The 16,478-nt window shown below is 44.5% G+C and overlaps 1 protein-coding gene across 2 annotated transcripts in view; it reads left to right on the top strand.

Moving 5' to 3' along the window:
- The first annotated feature begins 259 nt into the window (after window positions 1-259).
- DCBLD1 (discoidin, CUB and LCCL domain containing 1) overlaps window positions 260-16,478 on the top strand; it is a 48,822-nt gene continuing 32,603 nt past the window's right edge. The window contains exon 1 of one of the 2 annotated variants that reach the window (XM_080588109.1): window positions 260-588. In XM_080588109.1, coding sequence (XP_080444235.1) covers window positions 354-588 — 235 coding nt within the window. In that variant the 5' untranslated portion in view covers window positions 260-353. The remainder of the gene's footprint in view (window positions 589-16,478) is intronic. The other variant, XM_080588108.1, reaches the window with a different exon arrangement.

Genomic DNA, 16,478 nt, shown 5'->3' with positions numbered 1-16,478 from the left:
AGGTGGGTTGCAAGCGGGCTGCTTCTGGGGGGCCAGCAGCCGCCTCAGCAGCGCACGGGGCCGCCCCCGACCTGTGCCACAGGTCCCCCCCTGGGGCCGGGCAGGTCGGGGGGGGTTAGCTTGTAGGCGGCGAAAAGCACCGGCAGGGGGGAGAAGCAGCCCCGGGAGGGGGCAGCGGGGCTGGCGGGAGGAGGAGGAGGAGGAGGAGGCAGCCCGATGGGAAGGGCGGCGCTGCCCCTTCTCCCGCTTCCTCTCTCCACCCCCAGCCCGGGCAGGCGGCGGCAGCGCTGCAGCGCGGCTCGGGGGGGGCAGCCGGGCGGCCCCTGCTCCTGCTCAGCACCTGCGGCAGAGGGATGCGGGGGGGCGGCCGCCCCCCTCGGCGGGCAGAGGGGCCGGCCCCGGGGCCGCCCCGGCGAGGAGGAGGAGGAGGAGGAGGAAGAGGAGAGGAAGAGAAAGGAGCGGGAGGGAAGCGGGGAAGTTGTGCCGGAGCCATGAGCCCCGCCGGGGGGGCGCGGGCCGCCCCCTCGCTGCTGTTCTCGCTGCTGCTGGGAGCCTCGGCCCCGCTCTGGCTGCGGGCGGAGAAGCTGGGTGAGTCCGGGGGCAAGGGGCGGCCGGGGGGGTTCGCCCCCCTCCCGGGAGCCGGCAGCTGCCCTCGCCCCGGGAAGAGGGTCCGGGGGGCGCCGGGGGGCCCGGGGGGGACCGTGGGCTGCGCGCAGCTGACCCGGTTAATCCCCGCCGCCTTTATCCCCGCTCTGAGGAGCTGCGAGATTACGGCGGTAACCGGCCTGAGGGCGAGCGTGTCCTCCCGCTTCCCTCGTCCTCCGTTAGTCGGGGGGGTGGGTTCCTCGTGGGTCTCCTCTTCTCTTCTTTTCCCGAAGTCACGGCAGCGGGGAAAAGTCCCCGGCAAGTTGGAGGCGCGGCGCCTGCGGCCCCGGGGGCGCCCGGGCTCGGCACCGGCTCTGATCTGGCACCGGCGGCGGGGATGGGATGAGGATGAGGATGGGGATGGGGATGAAGATGGGGATGGGGCTGCTGCAGGGGCCGGAGCCCATTCCCGGTGCCGGCTGCCCCCGCCCCGCAGCCCGGGCTGCTCACCTGCAGCCTCGCAGGGAAGAGCAGCGCCTGCTCTGGCCGAGACAAAGTTTGGCCGGGATTTCGCTGGGATCCCGCAGCTTGGTGAAACGAGGGCCCGGGAGCTGCTCTGTTTGCCCTCTGTTTGTGTGCGGCTCGCAGTTGAGCTTCTTGTGTGAATTGCGAGTACAGCTGGCTTTTGCTGCGGGGGAATTGCGAGCTCCTGGCTGTGGCACTGCCCGGCCCGGTGCATCCATCTTAGAGGCGTTCACTGACAGCTACTGCTAAAATAGTTAGTGCTGGAAGTTAGGCATAGCAATGAGCCTGACAGCACGTTTCAGGTAAACCGATAGTCCCCGTATCAAACCTGGCTGCAAATTCCAACACCCGGTGGTGTGGGTTAGCATAGCATCCAGGCACTGCCACAAAGCATTTTGTTTATGCTGATTTATACCTTTTTTCCCCTAACTTCCTAGTAATGGGGATTTCTGATACAAATCTCCACTGAAGGGAAAAATTGGTACGAGCTGAGTGACCTTTCCACTTATCAGCTTCATGCAATAGCTTTTTTTTTTTTTCCTCTTGAAACTTTGCTGTTCTATCCTCAATATATATTTCCTGATTTTTAGACTCCAATTTGATATGCTCTGGGAAACAGGGATGGAAAAAAAACTTCCCCTCTATCCATCCATGTTCTGTTGTGGTGGTGTGGTTTTTTTGCCTCCTCTTGCACCGATGTTTTGTCATGATGACCTCAAGGACAAAGTCATTTGGAGAGTCAGTAAGTTTGCTGAGATTTCTGGGGGTTTTAGTGCATGCAGTGGCACTTAAGCAGCAATTAAGCATGATTCCAACTCCTGGTCTGTATTCCAAAACTGGGTGGTAAAGGCGCCTACATTGTTTCTTACTCACATTCGAAATGTTTCTACCATCAAACCAACAGCACAGAAACACAAGTACTAAGACAACCAGGTAAAACATATTGCTAAACTCAATTTTACAAGATAGCCTGCCCTGTGTCTAGAGAGCGGAAGAGATTTTGACCCAAATCTTCCCTTTCTCCGTAGGGGGGTATTATTCTACTTGTTTGTTTATTGATATTGCCCTATAAATTAGGGGCTAAGTGTTCTGCAGCCGCACCAGTGGAGAGAGGAGATAAGGATAAGTGGAGACAAACTTCCTGTTACACAAGCTTCTTGACTTGACTTAAAAGTTGTAATGGAGCACGAGAAGTGCCAGAGCGAATCAGGCCTGAGTTTCAGCTAATTCTGAGTCTTGTCACCACTGGTGTCTCCCACCAGCTGGTTCACAGACAGATGCACCAGTTTAAATATATTGATTTATATATATATATATATATATATATATATATATATAAAATAAAGTAGTGCAGTTTTCTGTCATCTAATGAACTGGCTGCGCAATCTGCTTTTTTCCATGACCAGAACCTACAGATGACAAGTTCACGTGTCTTTTCAGTCTATCCTGAGGGATGCTACAAAACAGGGATGAAGCTGCCATCATACTTTCTGTTCTTTTAAGTCTTAAATTGGGGAGAGGCCCCGTTTTCATTGTGATGTTGTTGCTTCATAGTGTAGCTCATACTGAGGTGACTGTGCAGAACCTGTGTGTCAGCTCTTTTTCTGCTCATGTTAAAGATGTACGTTGTCTGAGGACATCTATGAAACACAGCATTTTGTTGTTCATAGACTGATGACAGGAAAGGCCTAGTGATTAGGGAGCTGCTTTTAATTAAAACATTTGTGAGCTTAGTACATCTTACCTGGGGACAAATGTCATACCTATGACTGTGCATGAGTGATAAACTAACTGTGGGATTTATAATAAAAGGGAAAATAAGCACATTTTAATTATTCTGTATGCTGATCTTGACTTCTCTTGTGGTTTCACTTGCCAGTTCTTTGCTGACAACCACAGATTATACCTTGTTCCCTACCTGCCCAGCCTCACACAACCATGTCCTGGTGTCCCTTCTCAAGGTCTCCTTCCAGCAGGTCAAGACCAAGGTAGAAGGGAAGCAGATCTGAACACGTTACCTTTGCCTTTCACCATTCTCCAGCCTTCTGGTCTCACTGAGCAGGAGACTGAAAGATGTAATTTTGGGCAGCAGGTACCTAAATCAGAGTCAAATCTGAGTCTTCCTTCTTCAGAGTTTTAAGTAATCTTCTATTACATTTCTTAAGCAAATTCTGGCCAGTTGGATTTAAAACCAATCTGCGGGTTGGTTATTTGTAGGAAGGCATATAGGCAAGGGGGATTTCACTCTATTAAGAGCAAGACTGAAGCCACCACTCTTGGTATAACTCATTTATTTTCACTTAAAATAAGACACGACAGTGACACTAGCTAATGTGGGATTTGCAGATCAGCATCCAAATGTGAACTTTGGTTGCAGTGTTTCTGGGTCTGTTGACAGTTGCACCCAATGCTCAGCTTTTTCGCATAAATTGGGAGAACTTAGGGGCAGTAGGCTTTTGAGTCAAGGCTGTTACTTAATGTGGTAACAGTGTATGCAGTAATTATGAGAGAATATGCCTGTTCTCAGGGACTTGCACAAAACACGTACTGAAGAATATTGGTGTGATAATGCTAATCCAGTCTGCATACCCATTTCCAGCAGTTTGCAATGCAGATAAAGATGAATCTTTCTTGTATGCACACACCCCACACCCTCCACAGTTTCTACATATAACCGATTGGTAAATTTTTCAGTTTGTTTGCATTTTGTCCTTATGTCTACTTCCTTCCTTGGCTCCCTCTGTGTCACGTTGTGAATGCTGACTAGAATCGCTGAAGACGGAGGCAACAGTTTTCCGGTTGCAGTTCATAAGTGCTGTGTATACCCACCACATGAAAACTACCATGTTTTTAGTTGCACAGACTTTGCTATAAATAGCTCTAAGCCCTTTATATGTACTTCTCTTTAGGTTACCAGAGGACATATTTCAAATGAAATCAGAGACAGGGAGGCCTCTGGGAGTCTCACTGGCAAAGGAGGGAGGAAAAAGATGCCTTGGGAAAGCTCTTCCTTGAGCTATCTGCACATGCACATAACATGCATGGCTGTTGAATAATATTTCATACAAATTAAATGTTGATTTGCATATGCAAAAATACATTAATTTGTATTTATGAGACCATGCCACCTATAGTCCACTGGAGCTATGTGTTTAGCTCAGTAAAAAAATAGCTTTAAAAACACCACATTTGAGGATGTTTACACTACATAGAGATAGCTGATGTACCTTCTCAAAGCCATTTTGGGCACCAGAAGTACGACAGTTTAGAAAGCTCACCTGAGACAACACACAATGCTGAGAAGCGTGCTCCTTAGTGGTGGTGTGCGCTCAAGTCCTCAGTGTAGACATTGCTGGAGGTTTGGGGCTGGCTGTATCGTATCAGATGCTCTCCTGTGGCATGTACTCATCAACACATGGGTTTGCACCATCTGTTAAGAATAAAACAAGCCAGACAAAATCAAAATAAAATCCTTCTGACTGGATTCAGTGGAATGGCATTGGATCCCAACTATCTGCAATTAAAAAAAAAAAAAAAAAAAAGAATGTTAATAGCAGTGCATAAGAATAAGCACACAGCTTCCCCAGAAGGCTTAATTAGAATTACCTCTGGGATTAGGAAACTTCAAACTGGGACAATCCACTAGTGATGTTAAAATAAAAATAATAATATTATGTTAAATTAAAAAAAAAAAAAGTAATGTCATGACTAATTTTAAGAGTATGAAGATATCTTCATTTATTCTGAAAGCAAAAATTATGAATTATCTAATTAAATCCTGTTTTGTCTGTGAAAAATGTGTGAATGCTAAAGCCATGTTTCTGAGGTCTACTAGACACTTGCACATAGGGAGGCTGCCAGTAGTTAGGATTTTTTATGCTGTGTAATTAAGCCCAAGAGCTGAGAGCACTACTAGAAAGGTAAGCATTCCCTCTTTGCCTGCCTCTTCTTTCGACAGAGCTAGGACACGCCTCTCAGGAGCTTCCTTCCAAGATATGAAGGTTTAGTTTGGTGGTGATGGGACTTTCTCATCCTTGCTGACTAGCACTTCCAGTCCCAGAGCAACCTTGCTCGTTATTTCCATTTCCCTGGTGGGATGGGGTTGCTGCCTGGCCACAGCAGCTGCCTGTACAACAGCCCCACGCCGCTCCTCTGCGTAGGCAGAGGAAAGCACGAGCCCGTTCAGCCCATATTCTCTCTGCTCATCTCCAAGGAGCTCCAGTAAAGGTGTTTTCAAACACCCTGAAGAAAGACAGGAGAATAAATGGGGAAGGCAGAGCAGGTCAAAGCTAGAAATGCAGATCCATAGCCTCTTCTAGAGCAGGATGTTCATTTTGGTATTTAGTATCACATTTGGGCTCAAGCTGCTACTGTAGTTGCAGTAATTTCATCAGGCAGTTACAAGTTTGTTGTATTATTCCTCCACCCCACCTTTAGCAGAGCTCCAAAATGTTGCTCCTTCCCTCAGCTGCCGCAGAAACCTTGTTTCCATCACAGTTTTAATCTGCGATGTTCAAGTTGCTGGCATTCCCACCGCAAATTGTTCAACAGTATAGGATTTCAGTCTAACGCTTTGACATTACAGTTGAAGTCATGTTGATGTCATCTTCCAGATGTTCATGTCTACTGAATAAAAATTGTGTTTATTTGCTTTATTTCAAATTACAAAAACACATGGGGAATTCTGGATGTGATCTCTCGTGCTATACAAAGGCCCATGTGTCCTGTAAGAAATGAAACAAACCTTTTCTTCATGGAGTAGTAAGGAGAGACCTCAAAACACTGGAAACATAGGTGGGTTTCTTCATCTATCCAAACAGAATCACTTTGTTACATGGCTGAGCCTTGTTGTTGCAGCTGCACAGAGTAGAAACGTGCAGCTTCTTGAAACCACTTACATCTATTTTACTCAGGTGCCATACCAGTACCGTGGTGGAGGATTGCTTTAACTTAACAGTCAGACATTCTTCCTTTGCAAAACAAGCTCAGAATAAAAAATTAGTCAATTTTATCCTCTGAGTATGAAAAAGTATATCCAAACCTGTAAAGTAAATTCAAAGATCCTGAGGGTGCCCCTCCACTGGGAGGATTTAGCAGCAAGTTCCAGGGCTAACACCAGAGACGTTGCCCTCCATCCACGTTGTCTCAGCTTGCTCCCAAAGCCAGGGTTTTGTATTATCCCACGCTTTCCATGTCAGGGAAGGGAGAATTAAAGTTGAAATGCCTTGGAGCCATAGTCTGTGTGCCCGCACCGAATGCTTTAAAACAGAATTTCTGCAGGTAAGCTGTAATATGAAGTGTTGTGTCATAAATGATGAGAACCTGGGCAGTCAGAATTGTCAACATTTTCAAGCCCGAGGAGTCAGCTTTTGCTGATCTATTAGTATTTTGTCACAGGTAGAAGAGGTATAGTTAAACTTGTCCATAAAACACGTATCTGAGAACTTACTGATTTTCAGGAAGTGCTAGGGCTTCTGCTTTGAAAATGAATCTCCTCTTTTTTAGAAGAAATTAGTTCCCTTTGTTCTCTAGGTGGAAAGCAAAATAATGTTTTATCAAAATAAATTAGTGTCTGAGCAGTTGCACTGAAGTATTCACTCTTAAGGTGAGTGAAAAATTGCATACCATTCTGCCATATGCTGTTTGAAAACAGGAGAACAAGATCGGGGCTAATCACAAATAAATACATAAATTTAAAAAAATCCAGTAAAATAAAAGGAAAATATGGAGTTGCAGTGTAAGTAGTGTACACAGAGTGGTATAAAAACACTCTCTTGTGCATTGTTTTTCACTTCTATTTGCAAATACATTTTACACAATCTCATATTAACAAGTCACAGAAGACTGAAAGTGGCAGAAATGATGCTGTGGTTCACACACAGTGTCACAACCAGTAATGTAGTACTTACATAATACCATGGCTGGTAAAATTTTTATGTTTAAAATTTGAAATATAGTTCACACCAACTAGATGTAACCACAGCAAACCAGGGAGACCACAACATTTCATGTTTTACTGAGATTCTGAGTGTACCGTTCTGGTTAATGCTTTGATGATGAGTATCAGGCAGGCTAGTAGCATGGGAATACTGAAAGAAAACATTTCTCACCTTCAGTGCTCCAGGTCAGAAGCCTGGTGTACATCTTTGATCGTAGATGTGTCTTAGTTCAGTTAGTTTTGCTGCCACTTCTGCTGGAGTTGTAGGGAACCACTTGCTGTTCGATTGCAATAATTATGGTAGAAAGAGCTGGTTTCCTATAAGTTAAATGAGTCAAAAGGCAAAGCAGAAAATTGAGTCTTGTGAATAAATGGCAATTATTTTCCCTCACAAACCCATTTTCTCTTGAGATATTTAGTAACTTATACCTAGTGGATAAAGTAGGATTTACATAATTTGCTTTGACAGAAGAAGTGTGCTTTCTGTTGTCCTTTCAATCACATATCACAACAAATCACATATTAAATCTAGTCATACAAGCAAAAGGAAGTGAATGTGTGATTGTGCTAGTAAGTCAGGACAGGTATGATTTTAAGAAAATCGACCTGCCTTAATCACTGATAAATATCAGTCTTTCCTGGCTTGTATCACACTAACAAGGGAGCTGCATATTAAAAACAAAAGGTGGTGGTGGTGGGGTTTCGTCCTATCACGTTCAGACGGTTGCTCTTACCCAAATTAAAGTTGTTGTGAAATCTTGCCTTCCCACCTGCTACCTTTACTGGAACAGCTCTGCTTCAGCCTCTTTTTAACCTGGTGTCTCCGAGTTTCCTGTCCCTGTGGGTTTGCCAGTACTTACCACGGCTGTGAATATTCCTATTTCTGTGCTACCCAATATTCGAGTTTGGCCCTGAGCTTGCAGCATATGTTTCCCACACAGTCCTAGTTCAGTGCAATATACTGTAAGTTAATCTCCAGTAAAGCATAGCAAAGAGAAAAACCTAGGAAAAAAAAAAAAACAGATGGAGAAAGTAGAGCAAGCAATTTGCATATATATGATATGTCTCTCAGTTAAGATTAGCATTTCCTACTTTGCCTGAAAAGCCCTTAATAGAAATCCAACTGCATATTTGCCCCACATTAGGGGAATCAGAGAAGGTGCCCTGATAGTAGAAGAGCCCCACCAAACCCAGTGGGGCCAGCATGGGGTAGTGGGAGCTCCGTTTCCCACTTTGTCCCTGCTGCACTGCTGCAGTATTGTGAGCAGAGGGATAGGAAATAAATGCCTGCTTGTGGGATATTTATTCCCCATAGCCTTTACAGTCCTGGAGCTTCCCCAAGGTCCACTCTACATGAGTGGCTGGTGGAGGAGCATGACCACATTCCCACTTACTAACAGTCCTCCGAGGTTCCTTCTCAGTGTGCAGCTACAACCAGTGCTTGGGCGGTGAACCAAGTGCTTGTGCCTTCTCAGCACCTCTGCATTTGAGGATGGACACCTTAATGTGGGGTCCATGTATTTTCAGGTGGGCAGATGTTTGTTGGAAAATAAAAAATCAACTTCTATCTTGAAAAATGGGGAGCCTACACCTGTGATTCCTCTGAAACATCCATAAATATGTAGATCCATTCTCACATCTGTTCCCCAAAACTCACAGTGTAATAAAGTGTTGAGGTGATGAGTCACAGCAATATGCCACATTCGTAAAAGAAAGGCATTGATAAATATTATATGCAGCTATGCACTGAATAAATAAATAAATAAGTAAAAGTCTTTTTTGTTGCAGCAGTTAAAAGGCATAGAGAAGTTTTCTCACACCCACAGGCTCAAGATTGCTGTATTTAGAATGCTGAAAAGCAAATTCCAGTGCTGAAACTTGCTTCTCTGTAGGACTACATTTGGGTACACTGCCTAAGTCCTGGAAGCAGTGACTAAAACATGCTTATTTTTGACATGTACTCTGGTACTGTCTGTCTTTCACAGATTGTGATGGAACCAGATAGTCGTCCTGAAAAGCAAAGGCAAGCCTCTTTTGCTACTACTTCTGAGTATTCGATAGAAGCAAAGCAAGAGAACTGTATGATGCTATTTTAATTTTTGTATAAACTTCGTCCCTTACATGTTGCACGATCTTGTTCTTTACGGAATGCAGCAATTTCTTAATCCTGCGTCTTCATAAATAATTTATAGGAAAGGCACTATCAAGGCTGTAGCTGCTGTTTTCTCTTTCTCGTACTGTAATTTCTAGGGTAATCTGAGTTTTCTTGTCACTTACTCACATGCATAGATGTAGCCAGGTAGTGTTAGGCTTCATCATGACACAAGTACCTAAGATGTATATTCAGAGGACATGGTTGGTCTCCAGAAAGTTAATTGTTTAAGTGACAAAAGTAATCAAATCTTTATGCATACAGAGAAACTGGAAGGGTTTCAGCGTGTGAGTTTCTGGTTCACATTTGTGTTAAGTTTAAGTGAAACTTACTCTATTCCTTGTTAAGGTTGCGAGCCTGAATGCTAAGTATAAAGTTGCCTCTTTACTGAAAAATGGTTTCCTGTTGATAGAAGAAATTGCTCAAAAGGAGATTTCTGCTTTCTTTTTACATTTTAGCAGCTAAATAAATGAAAGCTCTGGTCTTGAGAGACTTTCATCTCTGCAAACTTCTGCAAATGTGAGAACTTTCTGGGGTAGTAAAGGCTGCCCACGTTGTTTGTGGCAATCCATTGAAGTACTGCCATGTAGGTCAGCACAGCTATAAGGATTTCCCTAGCTACTGCTAACTGTTGCTAAAAAAACTATCTAATTTTGAAAAATGGTAATATGGCTGGAAGCTACTTTGTTATATAAGGAATATAAAAATGGTTGTCAGTTTTGTTGTTGTTGTTTTTTAAATATACTTGATGATGGCAATCCAACTGGTTACCAAAATGACTTCTTACATGTCTGAGACAGGGCATCCCCCGAGGCTGGTTGCAGGAAAGCCAAGGGGAAAGCCAGCCCCTAGCCACTGCCAAATGCCTGGGGGGACGATCACAGCTGGGCGCATGGGAGGAATCTGTGATTTATAGAACCGCTGTGGAACCAATTTGAGATCATTTGCTGCATTCTCATTCCTACTTTAAGAGAGACATTACAGTAAATAATGTCTGCGAGGAGGAGGGAAAAACACGCTGTGGTTTGTTTGACCTCCTTCTCCTTTTGCATCCCTTTGAAGTCAGTAAGTAAATAATTTGGGCTACGAAATCAGCACTCTACAATGTTCCTTTGTTTCTTCTGCTGCTCTACCTTCCCTTCCTGCCCTCGGCCCCCCTCCCAGCACTCCCCACCTCCCGCTTGGTTAGCTTTGGCAGCAAAATGAGTGTTGTGAGGGACAGCTGCAGCACAGGGGTTAAAATGTTTCCTGGGGACCCTATGGAGTCAAACAAATGAGAATGCAATTCAAAGAAAAGGTTTACACCATATTTATTATTCCATCTGCAGTAGGGCATACTGCAAAGTGGGGGATTTCTTTCCTTGAAAAGATTAAGACTAATTTAAAGGCCATGGAAGATTGCGGTCATTGTTTTTTCAGATGATTATAGACTTGCCTTAATTTCCCGTAGTTTCTTTCATCATTTGAAATTCTCTTTGCAGTCTCCACAAAGTGCTGTGAAGAATCTGAAGCTGGACTTCTGAAAAAAAAAGAAAACACTGCTGTGGACTTTTATATACTTCTTTGCAGACAGGGCTCAGCCAGCTGCTCCACTGGCGTCAATGGCATCTGGGTGCCAACGCCACCAGGGAGGCAGTGTGGAGGGCTGGCGATGCTCGCCCACACAGAAATGCCTCAGGCCCACGATGTTGCCCTGTGTTTTTGTTAGCCACTTGAGCCCATTGCCAGGAAAAGCAAAGAGGTCTGAGATTTTTGTTGTTCTCTGGAAAAGTGACAGGTTTAGGTCTTGATTGTGTGGTGACCTCTCTCTTCCATCGTAACGGCCCAGTAAAGAGCTAGCACTCCTCACTCAGGTTTGTTGGTGGAGAGGTTAGAGGTGAAGTGCTTAACTCCGAGCCTCACTTGATCACTGACAGAGTGGTGAAAGCACAAACCCACTTTCATTTGCAGTGTGCATGCTTCTGTAAGTGACAACGGTCGTAGCAGATGTATGGGAAACTAATATGTTGTCAAGACTGCATCAGTGGTTTGGGTGGCATCTGGCAACAAATCTTGTTTTTCCCCTGGTCTTTTCTCCTATCCCATGTGATCAGGGAGGGCACAGGTCTGACTGGAAAGATTTGATTTCTTATTTAGATATTCATCTGCTTTTATGCATAACTCAAATCTTTCAAACACGGGCACAGAACTCTTTCTTGACAGTTATTACTGTATCTTTTAATAAGTTGGGGTTATTACCTCAGGGAAAGCAACATGGAAGATGAGCTGAATCTCATGTCTCCATGTGGGGATTATCGACAAAGCCCCGTGCTCAGTTCAGTGGCATTTTCTTTGCTTTGGCTGTATCTTCTTGCAGGCTGTAGCTCTTCAGAAAATGCTGATTTTTGGCTGAACCCAGAATATAGGAACTGGCAGAGAAGCTCCATGCTCTCAGGAGCAGGAGGAATGGGAAGGAAGAGGACAGGCCAGCAGCTCTGCACCCAGGACTCCATGTGGGCAGGGGAAGGTGGAGAGATGGTGCTCAATTTGCCCCGAGCATCTCTGTGAAGGCAGAAAAGGCAGGCAGCCGGACAGGGAGAGATGAGGCAGAGAGGGAAATAAGGCTGGTTTGGGGGTCTTCGTTGCGGTGAGAAGGCAGCCAAGGGCAGGGTGGCATTGGAAGTCAGTAACCGGGAGAGAAATTTTTGCGCCCAGAGGGGCGGCGGAGCGTGCGGGCCCGGCCGTGTGCCTGAGCACGCTGGGGAATAGAACGTATTTAGCACTGGAGCGAGGCCAAGCCGGTTATTAATTGCTTAGCGAATGTGAATCAGAAGGATGAAAAAGGCAGCTGTTTTCTGCCAGGACATTGTAGCAGCACTTCTGAAAACATACTTTGATATCGTGCCTTGTAACGATTTTGTAGTTGGCGGTATAAACATCGTTCAATAAAAGCTGCAGCGCACGAAACATTCCTACAGCAGGCATTTGAGAACGGTAGCCTCTTCCCTAGTGCAGGGGGCAATGCTCCGAGCCCATGGACGAAGGCACTGTGTGCACCCCCTGTGTGTGTGGGCCACGGGTGGGTAAGCCCAGGGGCAAGAGGAGCTCAGCCCACAAGCTGGCCTTTGGGAAGAGACAGGAGCCGGGAGGCATCCAGGTGATTTAGGATGGCAGGAAGGTGCCGTGAGGAACCGGTGTTATTTTCAGAACTCTTCAGCTCTGCTGCTTCTGGGGCTGCCACCATTTAGTGAAAGGCATCTCCTTCCCAGCCACAGTTCCTGGGGCAGCTCATGGTGCTGGGTCTCATTCATGGGCACGGGTTTCACCACTGATGCCCCTCTGGGGCAGGGGACCCTCCTGCTCATGAGCCGGCCCCCATGGCCAGGCCCAGCCCAGACATGGCTGCCTGGGGATACTCCCTTCACCTTGTCCCACGCACATCCACCATGCAGGCATCCAGGTGGAGGAAATGCTACCACCCATCAGCACATCCCCTCGCCCTCTCCACAGAGGTAGCATGGCCCATGTCTTGATGTCCTCTGGGGGAGCCGAGGCTGGATTTTACACGTACGCGTGACTCTCAGCAAAGGCAAAGGGCAAGCAGGGGGACCTGCTTCTGCAGCAGAAGGTGCTGGTTGTGCCTCCCAGTCCTGGGGGAGGTATTTCCATCATCTCCCACAGGAGACTATTTTTATCTTCATGGTAAACAGTCTTAATTCCAACGTTGTGTGATCTTTCGTACAACCTGAGCGTAGGCCAACAGGCGGGCGCCCTCAATCCAGAGGCTGCGATCTTGATCTCAATTCAAATGCCCGTGGGAACACAGTTTACAAAGCATGTTTTTGATGTGCTTTTAGTAACTTCTGGTGCTGAGGAGAGATTTTATTAAATCTAGGCATGTTTAGACTTTCTGGCTGCTGAATACCTTGCGCTCAAATATTTTGCTTAGCTCGTGTCCAGTGGGAAGCGATGAAACCTGGATGTCTGAGACAAGGCCATCAACTTCTTGCCAGATGGGGTGATAGAAAACAGCACCCAAAAGCAATGCTAAATGAAAACTTGGTGTTAACAAGAAACCCTACATTGAACTGACCGGTTAAATACACATACTTCCAGCCAGAAGAGCTGTGCCTATAGGAAAGAATGTGACATGAGAAACTCGAACTGTAGTTTTAATAAGGACAAGCAGTTGGATTTAAAACTCAATGTATTTGAGGTTTGGCCAATGCATTTCTACTGAAAAACAAAATTTCATGTAAAAAATACCAATAAGAACAAAATTAATGATAACCTTATTCACATTTTTTATTTGAAAATATGAACAGGGGTACAGGGATACTTCTTGAATTCCTTTCAGTTTGCCTCCATTTCTGAGCCTTTGGTTTATAGTGGAGTTATACATTATACACTTTTTTCTGCATTTAGTCATTAAATCTATTTGAATTAGCAGATCCTGAATTTATTCTGCCTTGCCTCTATACCTTCAGACTCCTTCCCTGGGGTGCATTTTCCAGTAAATTTCATTGTAACTTTTTTTTTTTTTCCTCTGGTAATCTGGCTGTGAAATTCAAAATGTAGAGCTGGAGTCAGAAGGGATAGTTACTAGGACTTGGCCTGACTTTTTGGACATCGCTTCAGTTCTTTTGGCAGATGAGCTTTTGCCGTGACCTATTCCTTTGAGGGAACAGGCAGAGCAGAGGCAGTGAGGGATGTTACAGGTGCAAGATGATGCTGCGCTTGCCTCTCATCAGCTGGAGTGCTTGAATGACTGTGCTATCTACATCGCACAAGTGAAAAGTTGGAAAATAGCAAATATGCTTTCTTAGTTCTAAAGATGTTCTGGTCTTAATACATTTGAATGCTGACTCACAGACAGATTTTTAGAAAGGAGTTTCCCTGGGGACCAGACCTTGTATAACCTCCAAAGAGGGGGATGGCAAGCTGAGGTCTCTACAGTTTTGCCTGTACACTTTCTGCAGAAATACAGTGCTCTGTGACCTGTACAGTTGTCAGCGTCTCACCATGAGAGTGATGTCTCTTCAGCTTTTTTAGGAGAGTTGTACCGTAGAGGATCCTTGGGATTTTACTGAGGTGACACAGGCCAGAATGTGACCCAGTGAGATGAAGGCAATGCAAACACTGGATTTTTAGTTTTAAGGAGTTCATCCTCGTGACATTCTGCTGTGGATGTATAACTTTCTTTTCCTTTTGTTTTCCCTTTTCCCTCCCCAATGAGTACAGGTAGCAAACCAAGACTACAGACTGCAGTCACTTTACTTTTATAAGTCCAATTAAAATAAATGCTTACAGTTAGAAATGTGGTTAAAAAAAAAAAAAAAAAAGCCATGGGCAACTCTTTTTTGCTACACTGGCAACAGGATTGTCCTGTTTTCTCCTGGAAGTGATCTGTTTTTATGCTGCCTGGACCTCCCCAGACTTCTCTCTGGATCAAGAAATTTGACAGCCTGTGTGCTGTGTTGCTTCTTACATTTTAATTCCTGATGCAGAAAGTTTCCATTAAAAAGATGATTTTCTCAAGAGACCAGTTTGCCTTTCATCTTTAGCATTTTCCTATGCACTCTAAAATCAATAGAGCTAAGATAACAAACTTTAACAACAGCTATTTTTTCAAGCGTATGAACATAAAGATCTGAAAAAACATATTTAATGTGTTTTGTGGTGATATGATTTTGGATCTATGTCTCCTATTCACCTCTATTCCAAGCATGAACCTTTGACAGAATTAAATAGCAGGCAACAAAGCTAGAAATAATGATAAAGCTTCAAAATAAATGCTCTTGCCTGTGAAAAAGCAGTTGAGTGAGTTGCATGAAATGGCAGTGTAATTATATAGTAGTGAGTCAAAGTTTGATAGCTTGGAGCTTATCTTTGCACAGCATGCCACTTTCTCCCAAGCCCCCAGAATGGTACATTTCTTTATCAATACTTCATTTCTAGTTGTTTACCTTTAAACAATCTTACCAAATCTTAAGTATGTTCCTCCAAGTGATTGTGGAAGGAAATTCAGGTAGTAATTAAAATGGCCAGGTCAAAACAATTTAACCAAAACATCCCCAAAAGTAAAATTCTGGGTAAAGTAAACATGAATTCCCAGCTCTTTGGGATTCTCTGTTTTAACACTTTTAGGATTAGTATCAATTTTGTAGTGATAAAGGGTAACAGAATATAAGACTCCTATGAAAAGAGTGTCTGTGCCCTAACTGACCTAAACCTGAGGACTGCTACATACACATAGATATTGCACCAATTCCACTGTTGAGATAGTTTTCATTATTTGAAAGATTCAGCAGAATGAAATGACTTTAGCTTCAATATATAGATTTCACATTACTAGTATACTTTTAAATAGTTCACTAAAAATTGCTTCCTTTAGTAGTCAAGGTCTCTTATCTGATACCTGCTTCCTTCCCCTCCGTGGATGCATCCTGTTTTCCATGTCAGCCCCCACATCCCCCCAGTATTTCCATGTGCCTTTTCCTGTTGTCATATGTTCTGCTGCAGCTGCTCCTCAGATGCTTCTCCACCAAGGAAAGTCCCCAAAGCTGAGCTCACTCCTACGCGTGGCCACAAAAAACACTTTGCCAGTGGCAGCATTCTTCCCGTGCAGGAGCAGGCAAGCACCAACCCTCAACCTGTTAGCAAGGAGGCAGCAGCACTGATATTTCCAGGCATGCTGCTGTGAAGTAGCCTGTGTGTAGGGCTGATAATACTCGTCCCACCTTTTTGTGTTTACCTTGTCCCCAGTGCTTTTTGCACTGTGCAAGTGGAGCAAGAAAACCATCAGGAAAGTAAGATGAATCAGGTCTGTGATAGTATGCAGTTAAGTCATGTCTGTGCTTTCATGCATGATTCAGTTACCCTCTCCCTGATGGCTCTTTCTGCGGAAATAAAATACGGAATGATAATTGAGAGAAAACTCTTTAAGGAGGGATCCTACCTATTACATGTGAAATTGCGTCTTTAAGGTTTCGGTAGGGTTTGGCTGTAAAACAAAACCAGAAAGACTGTTTATATAGGACTGTCAAATACATCTTAATTCATGAGTGTTTCCAACCCTCTTTTCTACTGCTTTACAAGATAAATATGACTCCATTTATTTTAATTACCTGTTTTCCAACAACTGCATAACTGAGGTGGAGCATTACAAAATATTTTTTTAGAAGGCAGAGTGCATATAAGATGATTTTGTGGTCAGCATTTTATTACAGATTTTATTTTATTACAGATTTTTTTATTGAGGAATACGTTTTGGTTTTCTTCATTGTTTCTTCTCCTTCT

The sequence above is a fragment of the Anser brachyrhynchus genome, assembly GCF_964034855.1.
Source record: "Anser brachyrhynchus genome assembly, chromosome: 3".
In the NCBI taxonomy this organism is placed as follows: Eukaryota; Metazoa; Chordata; class Aves; order Anseriformes; family Anatidae; genus Anser; species Anser brachyrhynchus.
Note: the sequence above shows the minus strand (reverse complement) of the source record. Positions and strands in the feature narration are given on the sequence as shown.